Source organism: Aptenodytes patagonicus, chromosome 14 (genome assembly GCF_965638725.1).
Source record: "Aptenodytes patagonicus chromosome 14, bAptPat1.pri.cur, whole genome shotgun sequence".
Taxonomy (NCBI): Eukaryota; Metazoa; Chordata; class Aves; order Sphenisciformes; family Spheniscidae; genus Aptenodytes; species Aptenodytes patagonicus.
This window is the reverse complement of record NC_134962.1, coordinates 17,907,410-17,921,253: the sequence shown is the minus strand read 5'-3', so window position 1 is coordinate 17,921,253 and position 13,844 is coordinate 17,907,410. Positions and strand designations below refer to the sequence as shown.

Genomic DNA, 13,844 nt, shown 5'->3' with positions numbered 1-13,844 from the left:
GCTGGCTTGAGGATGCCGTCTGCTGCTGCTGGGGTGCAACATCTTCAGATGAGGTTCAGATCTGCAGGTAGTGGCTTCTCGTTCTCCTGAGAGGGCCCGGGATTGAGCCCAGGCTCAATCCACGTGCAACAGCTTAGCTCACTCTGAGGGCTTTCTTCTGCCCAAAGGAGCCAGGAGCCCACGTCCTGCCAGCCTGCTGCTTGCTGTGTCTGTTCGGGAGAAGGCAAGGGGTGACCCCAGCACTATGCGGAGCAGAACCCAAACAGCCTGTGGGACCATTTTGGTGATGGGGCTTCCGCTGTGATGTGCACCCATGAGCCAGGACCCGTATTATCAGGGGACATGGAACAGAGAGCCAGAGGCATTGTGTTGCCTGCATGCGAGATCCAGGTAGGTGACCAATGTGGAGCAAGTCTCACACATGAGACATAAACCTGGCCAGGCCTCCCTGGCCCCGCTGCGGCTGCAGGTTTTCCCAGCTCTTTCCACTCTGCCTCCTGCAAGCTTTGTGCTTGGCAATGGCTTCTGGGCTGGCTGCTTGCAAGGTTGCCCAGCTCAGGAGCTACTGGGTGTTATCCAGCAGGTTCCTACAAAAGTAAGAGCATAGAGCCCTTTCTCTCCTGGGTGTGAGCACTCCCTCTGCCCCAGCCCAGCTGCCTGCACTGGGCGGCCCTGAGGCCGGCCAGGAGGGACCCTGCTGGCTCCAGCTGAGTTCTGCCATGGGAGAAATCCCACAGGTCACTGGGGTGGCTGGCTCTGACCTTTGCTAAAGGAGACAGGAGCCCTGAGAAGCCCTTTTATACCCATTGCCTTGGCATCAGGTTTGACTTGAGACTGCATTTTGCTGCCTGCCTTCTCCTCAGGATGAGTTGCAGCTTCCTGCCTGCACAGGTCCTGGGCCAGCAAGGGGCTGGGGCGAGGGGGCAGACAGGGCTGGAGTCTGCAGGCTCTGGCTAAGGAGGTGAGAGCTTGCCAGCAGCCAGGCATGCCAAGCAGGGGCCAGGGAACTATACAGCCATCCCCTATGCAGAGGCAAATGCTGTATTTTGTGGGACAGTGAGAGGTGCTGGGCTCAGCAGGGGCATTAATACCCCAGGCTCTTGTGGCTGCTCTGCTGCTGCTGCTGCTGCTTGAGGGCAGGGTCTGCCGGTTGCTCAGCTCCACCCGGGCTTGTGCATCTGCCTCCTGGCCTTGGGCACTCTTGGGTCTAGGCAAAGCAACACAAAGACAGTGTTTTCAGTACGTCTCTGCTGGTGCAGCTTGTCTACAGCAGCGTGAGCCAAGCATCCCACAGCACTGCCTGCCCTGTACGGACCCTGTCTGTCTCCTAGGGACAGCCTCCACCAGCTTCCCCGTCGCATTGAGACAGCCCGCTGGTCCTAAATGAGCTGCCTTATATCTCCTTTCCCTTGCCTCTCCTCTACTCTGTGCCTTGGCAAGGCAGCAAGAAACAAAGCTGCTCTCAAGGTGCTCCACATTCCAGTTTAGCAGCGTCAAGGGGAAGGAAGATGCTTGGCAGGACACCCTTTGAATCTGGTACCCCAGTTTGGGGTGTGTCCTGCCTCTGTCTGCATGCGGAGTCCACAGGGACTTGCAGAGCAAGAGCACACAGCTCTTGCTCCCATGGGACAGAGCACAGACAAGTGCTTCAAAAGTGCCACACCTGAAAAGACAAGTAGGTGCCCTTGGGGATCCTTGAAAGCAGTGCAGGTACTTGAAGTGCTGTTCAAGATCCTCCAGGGTGCTTCTCTGCACCTTCAGGCACCTGAGGATGTGAGGAGCCTGTTCCATAGTCTCTGAAGCTCTGTTGATGGGGTTGAAGAGCACAGAGCACCTCCTGTTGTCAAGGGACAGACCTCGACGGTGGCCAGTGCAGCACCTTGATGGCAGCAACTTTCCTGGCAGCTGAGACCCTGGACTCTGAACACAGCATGTGTATTTCAGAAAGGACAAAGTGGAAATGAGGGCTGCCTTGTGTTGCACCTAGGCCTGGCACAGAGAAGCTCAGGAGGCTCCTCACAGGCTGTGGGAGCCTTGCTGCTCTTCATGCTGCTCTCCCAGATGTAGACTTGGTTCTGCCCATGGTGGTTTGGTTGGTGTGAAAGGGGTGGGAGCAAGAGGATGCCCAGGTCAAGAGCCCTTGTAGGTGGCTGCTGGCACAGAGGGCTCGGGGATCTACCCTGCCCAGTGGCTGCACAGGAGAGGAGGAGTGGACAGCAGAGATGCTCTGCCAGGCTTCAGGATGTGGATCCTCCTTTCTGCCTGGTCCATGCAGTGTCCCCGGGGTGCAGGCATGTGGGATCCAGGCACATGTCCATCCCTGGGAGCTGGGCTTCACTGACACCATCCTGCCACAATACTGCATGCTGCAACGAAGCAGTGCCTTCTGGCTCTTCTGCTGTCCATGTCATGAGCTCAGAGTGGAGGGAAAAGGAAAGAAGGGGCCACACAGAGGTTTCCCCCTACCTTAATTCTGCCTGGGGCATTCCCCAGTCACCTGGAGCATTAACAGAGGGGAGAGAGGAGGGGAGGGGAAAACTCCAATCCTGGGTGCTGGGCAGGGGCAAAAGAGCTGCACCATCACTTCAGTGAGGTCTGGGGGAAGAGAGACTCGCAGAGCAAATAGGGTTTCCATTTGCATGTGTGCCAGCTCTGACATGCAGCCCAGCCCCGGCACACACAGACATGCACCACACATGAATGCACCCGCCGAGGCACCCGCGGGGCCGGATGCAGTGTGCAGGGATGCACGTGCCATGCAGCCAGGCTCCAATGCAAAGAGACTGAGCCCGATGCGGGTACACCGCCACTCCCTCCAGGGCCGGATCCCTCGTGGTGTCCCGAGGGCTACATGTGGTCTCAGGCACATCCTCAAGAAAGAAAGCTGGAGCCCAGGATGCCTATGGGCCCTATCTGTCCTTTTGGCAGGGCACCTTCTGGGAAGGACCTGGGCTGGGTTTCCTGCCCCGTGGGGCTGGTATGAGGGCAGCCACCATCTGCAGAGTGGCTAGCACTGAATGGGCCACCCGCCCTGGATTACGAATTTTATTTTGGGGGCTACTGGGGGTTAAGGAAGCTTCGGTGCGGTCTGACTGTAAGTGGGGTTGGGGAGGCTAATTTGGATGATGCATCAGGCTAATGGTGCCTGTGGTATGACTCTGTCCCCTGGGAGCTCCGACACTGCCCATCTCTTCAAGGTGGTCTTGGTATCCACGGACATGGGTCTGAGTCTGTGCCTAGGGCAGAAATGCTGCTCAGCCCTGCCTGCTCCTGTTCACCCCCTGCCTGGGGCATCTCTCACTCCAAGGAGCTTCTTGGCCATTGGGATCCTGACCCCTCAGTCTCTTCCCTTGCACCGCCAGCCACATGTGGGGCCCATGGGGAAGGGAGAACAGGGGACGGGGAGCACAGCCTCCCTCCCTGGGAGCTGTGCTCTAAGGACAGTGCTGTGTCGCCTTGGGAACTGCTCCCAAGAAACCCCCCACCCTGACGGGACAGGGCTGGACCTGGAGCTGGGTGATCACCCACTCTCAGCTCCAACATCTGGGTCTGGGGATGGGCCTGGAAACATCACGTGGACACCCAATAATCCCCAATGAGCCCCAAGACTACCCAGAACCTGCAAATGGGGCAGGGGAGGTGAATAGCCTTGGGGGCTTAGCCCAGCCTGGAGGCTGGGGTGTCCTGTTTGTCCCCATCCCATCCCTCCTGTTCTCCCTCATGTCAGAGGGGCACTTCTCCACCTCTGGGACCCACTGGGCATTTCTGCCTTGCAGCGGCACCATCCACAGCAGGGCAGGGCCCCCGTGCTCCCCGAGCACCGGGGGCTCTGCGGGCAGGCAGATGCATGCGGTCTCTCACCATGGCACAAGCAGGGAGTGGGCTCATCCTGCTCCAGGGAGGAGCGGGTGGCAGGTGACATGTGGCCTTGCAAAAGGACGTTTCCCACACACTGGGCTCCAGAATTGACTTCTCCATCGCCAGCTTAGTCCCCTTTCTGTGCCGAGGAGGGGTCCGGATACAATCGCCGCATCCTACCCCAAGGGCCCTGAGCCCTGTGCCCTGCCCTCCGGGGCTCACATCGGGCATCTGGGGGCGAGGTCAGCCCGAGCATCCGTGACCTGTCGGCTTGCGGGTCACCGAACGTCATGTTTTCTGGACTGGATGCCTGGGGTCTTGGCTTTGCTGGTGAGACGCTGCCGGCTGCGGGGGCTGCTCTAGGTGCTCGGGATGCCGGTCACACCCTGGCGTCCCCCAGTGGCCCTCCAGCCATGCCGACAGCGGCTGCTGGCTGCTCCCTACCCAGCCTGTTCCCGGTCCGAGTCTGATGGTGCAGGCTGCTGACCCCGTCCGATGGTCCCAGGAGGGTCAGGGCAGGGAGGGAGCTGGGCAAAAGCTTCCCCTCAAAACAGGATCCCTACCTGGCCGCTGCCTGCGTCGGTCGGCCCAGGGCTGAGGGGCTGGTCCCACCTCCGCGGGGGCTCGCTCGGCTGCAGCAGGGCGGCACCCGTGTCCTCCCAGCCGAGTGGTGGGGCTGCCCAGCTGCTGGCCGGGCTCACGCCACCCAGCTGTGCCCACAGCCCTCCGTCAGGCTGTCGAGAAACGGAGGCTCATTACATGGGTGGGGAATAAGGAGCAGGGCAGTCTTGTACCCCTGGCCGTGGCCAAACCCCGGGAGGTGAGGGGTTGTGGGGGTTGCATTCGGCGCCTGGGGCTGCCTGCGCTGGGCTCTGCTGTCACACCCAGAGGGGGAACAGTGCTGGCAGATATTTTGTCTGCAGCTCTTTAACCTCCTAACACTTAACTGAAAGGAGGGGGGCAAAGAAAAAGAAACCAGGCCGAGAACATTTTGTTTGATGACGTTCCTGATGCAATAAGTCCCTCTGAAATTTGATTTGCAACCATGGCCAGCAAGGTGTTGGAAGCAGAGTGTGCTTCAATAATTCATTGCTCTTTAAAGCCTCTAAGCCCGCTGGCCACAGCCAGGGGAGCCCATGACACCTTTGCATTAAGAAGGATGCTGGAGATTTACATACATAGACTAGTCCCCTCCTCCCCCCATCCAGGCCTGGCTTATTTATCTTCATTCCTCGCTCTGGGGCACAACCAGGTTTATGTTCTTCAAGTGCTGCTTTTTGAAACCACCACAGTGATCTGGCACTTTGATGACGGGGGGGAGGGGGGGTTCAAACCAGCATTAGCCATGCAGGCTTCTGCCATGCAAGCGGGGCGGCTGGCACTGCCCTCCTGGCCCCACAGCCCTGCCCCGTGGGCAGGTGAGCAGCAAAGGCAGCCATGCCTCGCAGAGCTGCAGGTCCTACCAGTGCTCCGGGGAAGCTCTGTAGAGTGGGGCTTACTGGGCACACCGGCACATCCTTGAGATGCGTGGATATAAGGGGTTAAGCATCAGTTATTACTGGTGACCTTCAGACTGTGGGATGGCGGTGATGCTTGGCTGGAGGCTGGGGAGCTGTGTCCAGGTGGGATATGAGCTGCGGCTCCTCGGCATGCCCAGCTGCCTGGGCACCGAGTGAAAACAGCTACCTGTGGGCAGCTACGTTCCCTGCTGCCCAAGAGCCCAAGAGTCCACTCCACCACAGCATCTGCCGGGTCTGGGTGGGCAGCGGGGGCGTGCTGGGGTCCCACAGCAAATGGGGATCACAGCAGAGGGTGCCAAGGCTGCGGTGTGGGCACACCACCTCCTCCCCATGCTGCCATGGTCCAGAGTGGGGGCTGGGGGGTCCTGGGGCAGCGCTGCAGCTGGGGGAGCTGGACCCCATCAGCACCAGTGTCCCCGCAGGAGGTGTGGTGGTCTGTCCCTGGGGCCTTGATAAATTTAACCCCCCCAGCCCTCTCCTGGCAATGTGACTTGAGGTGGCAGCTGAACCATCTGGACCTGTTTGATAAGGTCTACCGGGCAATAGGGCACATAAAAAGAGGGTGTCCCCTGTCTTCCTGCACTCTCCCTACATGGAGCAAGTCATAACCCCTCTGCTGCACCCACCTGCAGGTAGTGGTAGGCCAAGTCTTGATGGCAGGACTTGGATTTCAGCAAGGCTTTGTCGATTGTGGCGGAGGCCTTCTGGCACACTTCCCGGGCATGGCTGAGTGTCAGTGTGGACCAGGAGCCCCTCTTAATGTAGTTGGAGTCATTGTTGATGGGGATATTGGTGCAAGGGGTGACCTTGAGGTCATTATTGCTCTTGGAGGATTTCAGCATGTGCTCGCTGATGGTATTGTAAGCGTGCATGAAATACTTCGGCTGGCTGTGGTCCGGCTGCCGGCCCAGTGTCATGAGGCCCATTGGGTTGCGGTAGCTGCAGGTATCGCTGTCTAAGTTGTCATCTGAGCTCCACCAGCCTGATATGTTGGATCTGGTCCTGCGCTTGGGCTCGGAGGTCTTCGCTCGGTCTTTGCTCTTGCTCCTCCGGTTTTGCTTGGGGTCATCTGCCCCCTTCTTGCCATTCACGTTGCCTTTGGTGGGGCCCTCCAGAGACTGGGACTTGGCGAATAGCTTCTGGACAGAGTGGACAAGGTGCCGGATGCGCCCAGGGCTCTCGCTCCGGTGTTTCGCATCGCTCCTCTGAAACTGCAGGGTGCTGAAGCCGTCTCTGTGGATGGGCAGCTGCTTCTCAAACTGGTCAAGAAGGTTTGCAGGCAGGCGGTTGATTTTAGTGGCTTGGGCATGGCTTGGAAAAGGGTTGTCATCTGGGACCTCAAAGTGGGAGTTGTAATGGATGCGAGGGAAAGTGCTGCTGTTGGAGATCTGGTTGTTGAGTGGAAGGAGACAGTCGCCATGGAGGGTATTCTGGGCTGGGAATCGGGGGTCCATGGTGAAGGAGTCAGTGGGGCTGAGGAGATAAGGGTTCCTGTCCTGGGGGGCATAAAGAGAGTCTTGAGGGGAGTCCAGGTTATCGGAGAGGTGGCGGCTTCTGTTATCTCCTAAGCCCTTCATGATCCCAGTGTTTCCTAGAGCATTGCTCAGGGGTGGTGCGGCAGAGCCCTTGCAGGAGCACCAACCCTGCTCCCCCGCAGAATTCCCTGCACCTGGAGGAAGAGGAGAGATGCTCAGAGCCTGCCGAGAACCTCTTTGGCAGCCCACTCCTCACCGGGGCGTCCTTGCGAGGGCTGTGCCAGCTCTAAAAGCAAATTCCCCCAAGATTAAGGGACGAAAGAGAGAAGCAGGATGGGAGAGAGATGACATGGCAGGAGGGGAGGAGCAGGGGCATGAGACCAGGGGCTGGAGAGAACAGAGTACAGGAGAGGAGGAGGGGAAGGATTCATTCTTTCTAGCTGCAGTTCAAGTGCTTGTGGGTCCCAGTGCTCAACCACAGGCTGCTTAAATAATGCAGCTGCATTATTTTTCTGGTCTCTGCATATGTTTATTTAATAGAGTCCCTTCCCCAGCCAGTGTAACAAAGGCTAGCAGGGGCACTGCCAGCAAATCACTGCTCCTGTCCCATTTGTTCAGGGGGCTGGAGAAAAACCTGCTGTCAAACACTGCACACGGGCCTTGCCTGAGCCAAGGGAAGTCTGGAGCCAAGCATCCCATCTTCTGCATTATGCTTTGTGTTTCTGTGGTTACTGGATCTTGGAAGGGGGCTGGCAGCCCTGCTCTGTGTGTTGCGTGCAGCTGCGCTAATGCGGTATGATGTCAAACATCTCTTCTCCAACAAGCACCCCAGTTTATGGCATGTTTTACCCCAGAGGAAATTGTTTCAGTAGCTATGATGAGAGCAGAGGTGTTTCTGAACACTCAGAGCCTGACCTGAGAATCTGTTTGCTGCTCAGTTGATCTTTCCCACCTTGCTGCATTGCTCCTGAGGGAGCTGTGTCACCCTGTGAGCCTGGCTGGCTGTCCCTCGCTATGGCCCTCCTCTGCCACAGCAAGCGGCTGAGGTTGGCCATCTGTGGCCCACTCAGCAGGTACAGGCATCCCTGCGGGGTGGTGGAGGGGGGCAGCCAGACACAGGGGGTCCCCTTACGGCAGGGGAGCTCCTCACTGAAGGTTTCTTCGGTGCACTTACCCTGTCCTGCTCAGCTTGGAGGGATCCTCATCTGCACTGGGTTATACAGGGAAAAAAACCAAACTTTTTGGGGCTGCTTAAAGAAAATCAATGAACATATAGATAAGTTAAGTTGATCAATCCATGTGTTGATTTTCCATACTTAAAACCTGTTTGAAATCACATAGTGTATAAACAAATTCTTATTTCCTTTTCCCTTTAAGTTTAGTTTCCTATTTCCTTTTCATTTTAGTTTGAGTGCAGCTTGAAGGCAACTAGCGAACACTGAAGCATTCTACGGGTGTAAAAATCTGGAGAACTGGGATCCTAGAATACTTTTGCAAAATCCGGGGCCCCAAAACATGTACACATAGCTGAACGGCTGCTCCTTGGTAAGATGAAGAGGGCTGCTCTGGGAGCTGGGATGACAGGGTTCTGTGCAGAAGAGCCATTTTCCAACATTAGGATGATCCAATGTTCCCCAACATGCACCTGGAAGGGGAAATAGTGCCTGGACCCTCAGAGCCTCCAGTGAATTTGTGAGAAAGAAAACCATCATTTGCTTATTCCTAGACAACAAGTAGCATAGTGGTGTGACCCTGTGAGAAGCAGAGCTGGTAGTCTGGGCTCCTGGGTTCTCCTTGTTCAGCCACAAATTTGACTCTGGTCTCCCCGAGGAGCCTGTCCTCCTGCACGCAGTCTGGTCAGCAAAAGCAGCTAGGACCAAACTGGTGCGGGGAGTGGCGTCAGCAATCACTGAAGGACAACAGGAATTGACAGACTCATTTTCCTTCCTCACACATAGAAAAAATGTATTAATAATGAAAAGCAGCTAGGGCTTTAAATAATTGGAAGCACAGAAAAAAGAAGTGCAATGTATTCCATAGCTTGATGGGTTTTAAAAAGTCTCCATCTAACTCTGTTGCTCCCAGCGGGTTGGCAAAACACAACCTGTCTTTTTAAAGCAGTGGTTTGCAGACAGCAGGAGAGTGCAGCTTGGGCTCTCCGCCCCGCTCTGACACGGAGACTCCCACTCCCCCTCCCGTGAATCCTGGTCCCAGGGGGGTCTTGCCAGCCACCCCGTGGTGAACTCAGCCGAGTGCACTTCTAGGCATTGCCAGCTGCCCCCCAGCACTCATGTGAACCTGCACAGCTCTTGTCCCCAGGGGATCCTGTGGCCCCACACAAGGCTTGCTCTGTCCTGTCCCACCTCTCCTGAAACTCACCTGGAGAAGCTGTACAGCCCCATGGGGTGGGTCCTCTTGAACTGCTGCTGACCTGGACCCTGCAGCTGGTCCGGCTGCCTTCACCTACAACCTGGTGCCCTGCCACGTGGCCTGGGCTTTGGTGGTGTGGGAGAGACGATTTCGTCCTCAGGCCTCTCCACCACACGGACAGTGCCCATGCATTTTGGGGATGAGGATATGGCTGTTATCCTGGCCTGAGCTGGGGGGACTTTGATACCAGACCTGCCCTTCTTGCCAAAACACTCAATGCAACATTATCCTTGACTGGTGTCCAGCTGCTCATGGTCTCTGTGGGTGCCATCCTTTTCCTGCTGTGCTCTTCAGCAGCTAGGTGCATCAGTGTCTCTGGAGTCCCTTGCCCATAGGACAACACCCATGTGAGCTGGTGGAGCAGCAGTGGGTGCTGGCTGGAAGTGCCACAGAAGAGAGACTCATGGATGGGCCAGGCAGCCCTGCTCCTGCTTTGTGCAAGCTGGCATCAGTGCAGTGTTAAAGAGCAGTGACAAAAAGGCCCAGGAGATGTTCTCAAAGGAAACCCTCTGGACAGAAGAGAAGGAGGGGTGTAGAAGGATGAGCTCCAGACTGAGCCGTCCATCTGGTCCTTTAAATTCCAGGTGGCCATGAATGGATAAGCTCAACGCTGCCCAACTTGGAGGGGAAGCCCTGCAGGTAGCGGGGAGCCCAAATCCTCCCTGAATACCACCCTGATCTGCCCAGGCTCAGCTCTGCCCACCGTGGCCTCTTTCTCCCTTCCTTCCATGCCCCAGCTCCAGACTCCCAGCAAGGTCCTTCACTCGGGCTTGGCTGCCCAAGGCCATCCCGGCTTTGATGGATGCTGTGCTTCTCCCGTCACATTACGCTACAGGAGTCAGACAGTCCCTAAGGAGACAACACAGCGCTGATTTGATTATAATGGGATGTCTCTGGATATTGGTAGTAAATACATCTTTTCCTACAAAGGGCAATCAATATTGGAAGCAGAAATCTCCAGGCACTCCTGAGACTTCAGCCCTGTGACTGCTTCGCCATAAAGCACATCAGCATCACTGCTTTTGTGTTCACTGGCCTCCAGAATAAAGTAAAACTGCTTTAGGACTCAAAATAAATAGGGAAATGAAATGAAGTTAAATAAATGAAATGCAAATAAATGAAATGCAATGAAAGCCTGGCTTGCAAGGGAAGAGTGGGGCTGGGGGCTGGACTGGCTCAGGACAGCTCAAGAAGCAGAGGGGCAGTGAGGAGTGACTGAGGGGCTGCGGGGACAAGCGGGAAGGGAGGAAAAGTGAAGTTTGGGAGGGGGGGGCTGGAGGGGCAGGAGCAGAAGGGATGGGAAGGCAGGGAGGAGGGGAGGGCAGGGGGCTCCCGCTGTCCCAGGCTGGTGTGCTCTTGCCAAGGGTGGACACTCGCTTCTATATGGCAGATAGTTTATTGATCCCTCTTCCTCCTGTGGGCTCTTGCAGGGCTGCCAACAGGTCCTGATCCTCCTGCCTGTCCTGCTTGCCCTGGGCATCCCTTCACTTGATGGCCAGCTGCAGCGTGGGGAGCTAGCCTTGCGGCTGGGCATGTGTCGGGTCAGGGCTGGTGGGGCAGTCAGGACTCCCCCAGCCCCTGGTGCCCACCATGCTGTGTTTGTTCCATCCTCTGTGAGCTGGTTTCCCTTTAAGACAGATTAAACTGTTTTCATTAAATTTCAATTACTCTCTGCAATCCTTGGCACTTTCTTGAGATGTGGGGTCAGGGAAGGGAAAAACCCAACAAGCCTCTTCCCCACCAATTTGGAAGGATGAAAAAGCATGAAATTAAATCTCTCAAATCCATGATCCTGCAGCTTGCAAATGGGCAAAGTCTGTCTCCCAGGACAGCTGCCTGGTGCCCCTGCTGTGTCCCCTTGCCCTGAGTCAGGCACCACGGCAAGGAGGTGGACGGCCTCTGACCACAGGGAGGGTATCTAGAGTGGTTGGCAGAAGTAGACCCTGCTTAGCAGATGGTCATAGCAGGGGCTGCCAGGGCATGGAGAGGATGCATTCCTGAGCCCAGGGGAAGGGGCTGGTTTTGCTGCATGGCCCCATTACTTTCCTTCCCCTCAGCTTGTGTTTTTTCGGGGTTGCCCTTCCTCTTCCCAGTGGCTTTGCTAATGCTCAGAGGTCTCTGAAGTACAGCGGATGACCTGTGCTGATTTATGGCAGTTTTGTGTGTCCCAAATCACTCTGAACCTCAGCTGGAGTCAGCTTCCTCTCGGGCATGGTTTACAACAGCAGCACTGGAGCTGCCTGTTTGCAGGCTCAGACCGGCTGCACTGAATTCACTTACAGCAGCAAGTCCTGCAAAATACATCTGCAGCTCCAGACACCAAGCAGTGTATGAAATCTCAAATCATGCAGGAGATGATAGCCTTGCTTGAAGAAGCTTCCTGCTCAGCAGCGACTCCTCTCCTCCCCTGGCTGAGCACTGCCAATGTTTCCGACTTGTAGGACCCACAGCTGCTGCGCTTGTCTGCTGTGAGTGGGAGATGGGGCCGGTCTGGGGGCTGCTGAAGCTGGCGAGAGATGGTTCACTCCACTTCAGGACGACTGAATCATATCTTCATTGTGAGCTGAAAAGCCTCTGTTGTTGTAAGAGATACTTCAAGGACTGCAAATATTTGCTTTTCTGTCTCCTTTTAACAGCAAAGAGATTAGGCTGGCCCAAACTCCGGGCAGAGCAGGAGGTAACCGAAAGGAACTGGATAGAGAAGAAGAGACAGCTGCAATGCAGTGTAGATACTAGCAAAGCAATGATTTCCTAGCTATCTGTCCTGTCCTCACTCTCGCATGCCTGCCCAGCTTATGGCTGTCCATCCAGCCAGTTGCCCAGCCAGGCAGTGTTTGGTGAGTCATTGAAATTATGGTTTGTAACTCCTGGCAGAAAGCGTGAGCGAGAAGTCTGTCAAAATGTCACCCAGGGCAGCACCAGGGCAGAAGTCCAATGAGCTGTCCTGGAGATGTCTGTCCATCTTTGCGATCCTATAAAGCTCTGAAGTTTCTACTATCCATCCGGGATCTCTGGTGGCAGCTCCAGCCTGTCATGTCTTGTCCTGTCCACCCTGCACAAGGAGAACAGATCTCCTTCCTCCTTTCCACCCTTGGAGACTAGCTCCATGTCTCCTTGGAGATGCTCCACCAGGCTATGCACTGTGTCCTTGAGAGGATTGCTGCCCAGGAGACGCTGGCCATGGGTCTGTCCTCATCTCCCCACAGTAATTCCTCCCCTGTTGCTGTGACAGGTGAGGGCAGCAGCCAGAGGACCACTGCTCCACAGGGGCTGCTCCCTGCCTGTTCTGAACAGGTTTGAGCCCCAAGACACAAACCAACGAAGCCTGAGGGGCCACTGTGCTTGTGAGAGGGCAGAGCACCTCTTGCGAGCCAACCATGTTAGGGACCACCGGCTTTGATCAGCTTCTGTGCTGGGGCTCTGCACCACAAGGGACTGGGGCAAACCAGGTGCCACTGCCCACCGTGCCTCCATTTTAACTTTTGGGTTTCCAGGAGAAACTACCCATTTTCTCTTGCCTCTGGGTTCCCGCAGGCCAAACTCCCACTTAAATTCTGAAAACCCACCTTAAAACAGCTTATACTGAGGGCATGGAAAAGACAGGGCAGAGGACAGGGCAAACCCTCTGCCCTCTCTCAGCGAGGAGGTGACAGGAGGAGGAAATGCAGTACCTTACCCTGCCAGCCTTGCCTCGCTGCTTTCTGCTTCAGTCCATTTCCAGGATTTCACTGTGCAATTAGCCGGTGTTTACAAGTCCTACGTGTGGCAGAGGCAGCCAGCGCTGGGGGTCACCGGGCAGGGCTCGCTCCTTCTCACCAAGCCTGGGAGGGCACAGGGAGCTCCGAGAGCACCCCGACTTTCACCTGGATTTCTGCTCCTTGTGCATGTGTGTTGGGACTGCAGCATGAGGGCAAACGCATGTCTATGTGGCTGTGGACTGTGTGTGTGTGTTCGTGTGCTGTTGCCAGTGGTGTGCATGGTGGAGACCCAGGTGCAGGGATCAGGCTTGCCCTGCCAGGTGCTGGAGGTGGCCAAGAGGGAGGTCAGACCTACCTCTGCAGCTTTCAACAGCGTGAAGGACTGCAGTCTGCAAGCACTGGCCCGGTGGCTGCATTTCATCTCCCATGGCCAGCAGTGGGTGCAGGCTCTGTGCTGCCTCCCTCCCTTTTACCATGCCCTTGGCACACATCTTCGATGCAAGAAGTCCATGTCCTCTCCCTGGCTGCCCTCCTCTGCGAACACAGCCATGGCTGCCCTGACTGAGCGGTGCCTTGATCCAGAAATGGGCACTTGAAGAGCTCTTCTTTCTCCCCAAAATCACAGCTGAAAGCATCATTCCTCCCTTCCCTTGCTTCCCTCTCCTCTCTGCCTCCCCCTCACAGCTTAGCCATAGATTTCCTGCTATTCCCACCAGCAGAGCTTTCCAACAGCTTCTAAGTTTGTTCCCTGTGGAAACACCAGAGCTGCTGCCCCCACGCTGCATGCCAGCCCAGGTGCCTTCATCCTTGCTAAATGGAGGGAGGAACCTACCACCTCCCAGGAGAGCTCGGCCCTCTTATCC

The 13,844-nt window shown here is 56.3% G+C and overlaps 1 protein-coding gene across 7 annotated transcripts in view; it reads right to left on the bottom strand.

Moving 5' to 3' along the window:
- The window catches only part of DLGAP4 (DLG associated protein 4), a 179,938-nt gene that overhangs the window by 66,573 nt on the left and 99,521 nt on the right, over positions 1-13,844 (bottom strand). For 3 of the 7 annotated variants that reach the window (XM_076352238.1, XM_076352240.1, XM_076352239.1), the window contains 3 exons: positions 6,005-7,047; positions 5,322-5,375; positions 4,422-4,592 (listed from right to left, as the gene is read on the bottom strand). The exons of 1 other annotated variant lie outside the window; for it this stretch is intronic. In XM_076352238.1, the coding sequence (XP_076208353.1) occupies positions 4,422-4,592; positions 5,322-5,375; positions 6,005-6,955 (1,176 nt within the window). In that variant the 5' untranslated portion in view covers positions 6,956-7,047. The remainder of the gene's footprint in view (positions 1-4,421; positions 4,593-5,321; positions 5,376-6,004; positions 7,048-13,844) is intronic. 3 more of the 7 variants (XM_076352242.1, XM_076352241.1, XM_076352243.1) reach the window with 3 other exon arrangements.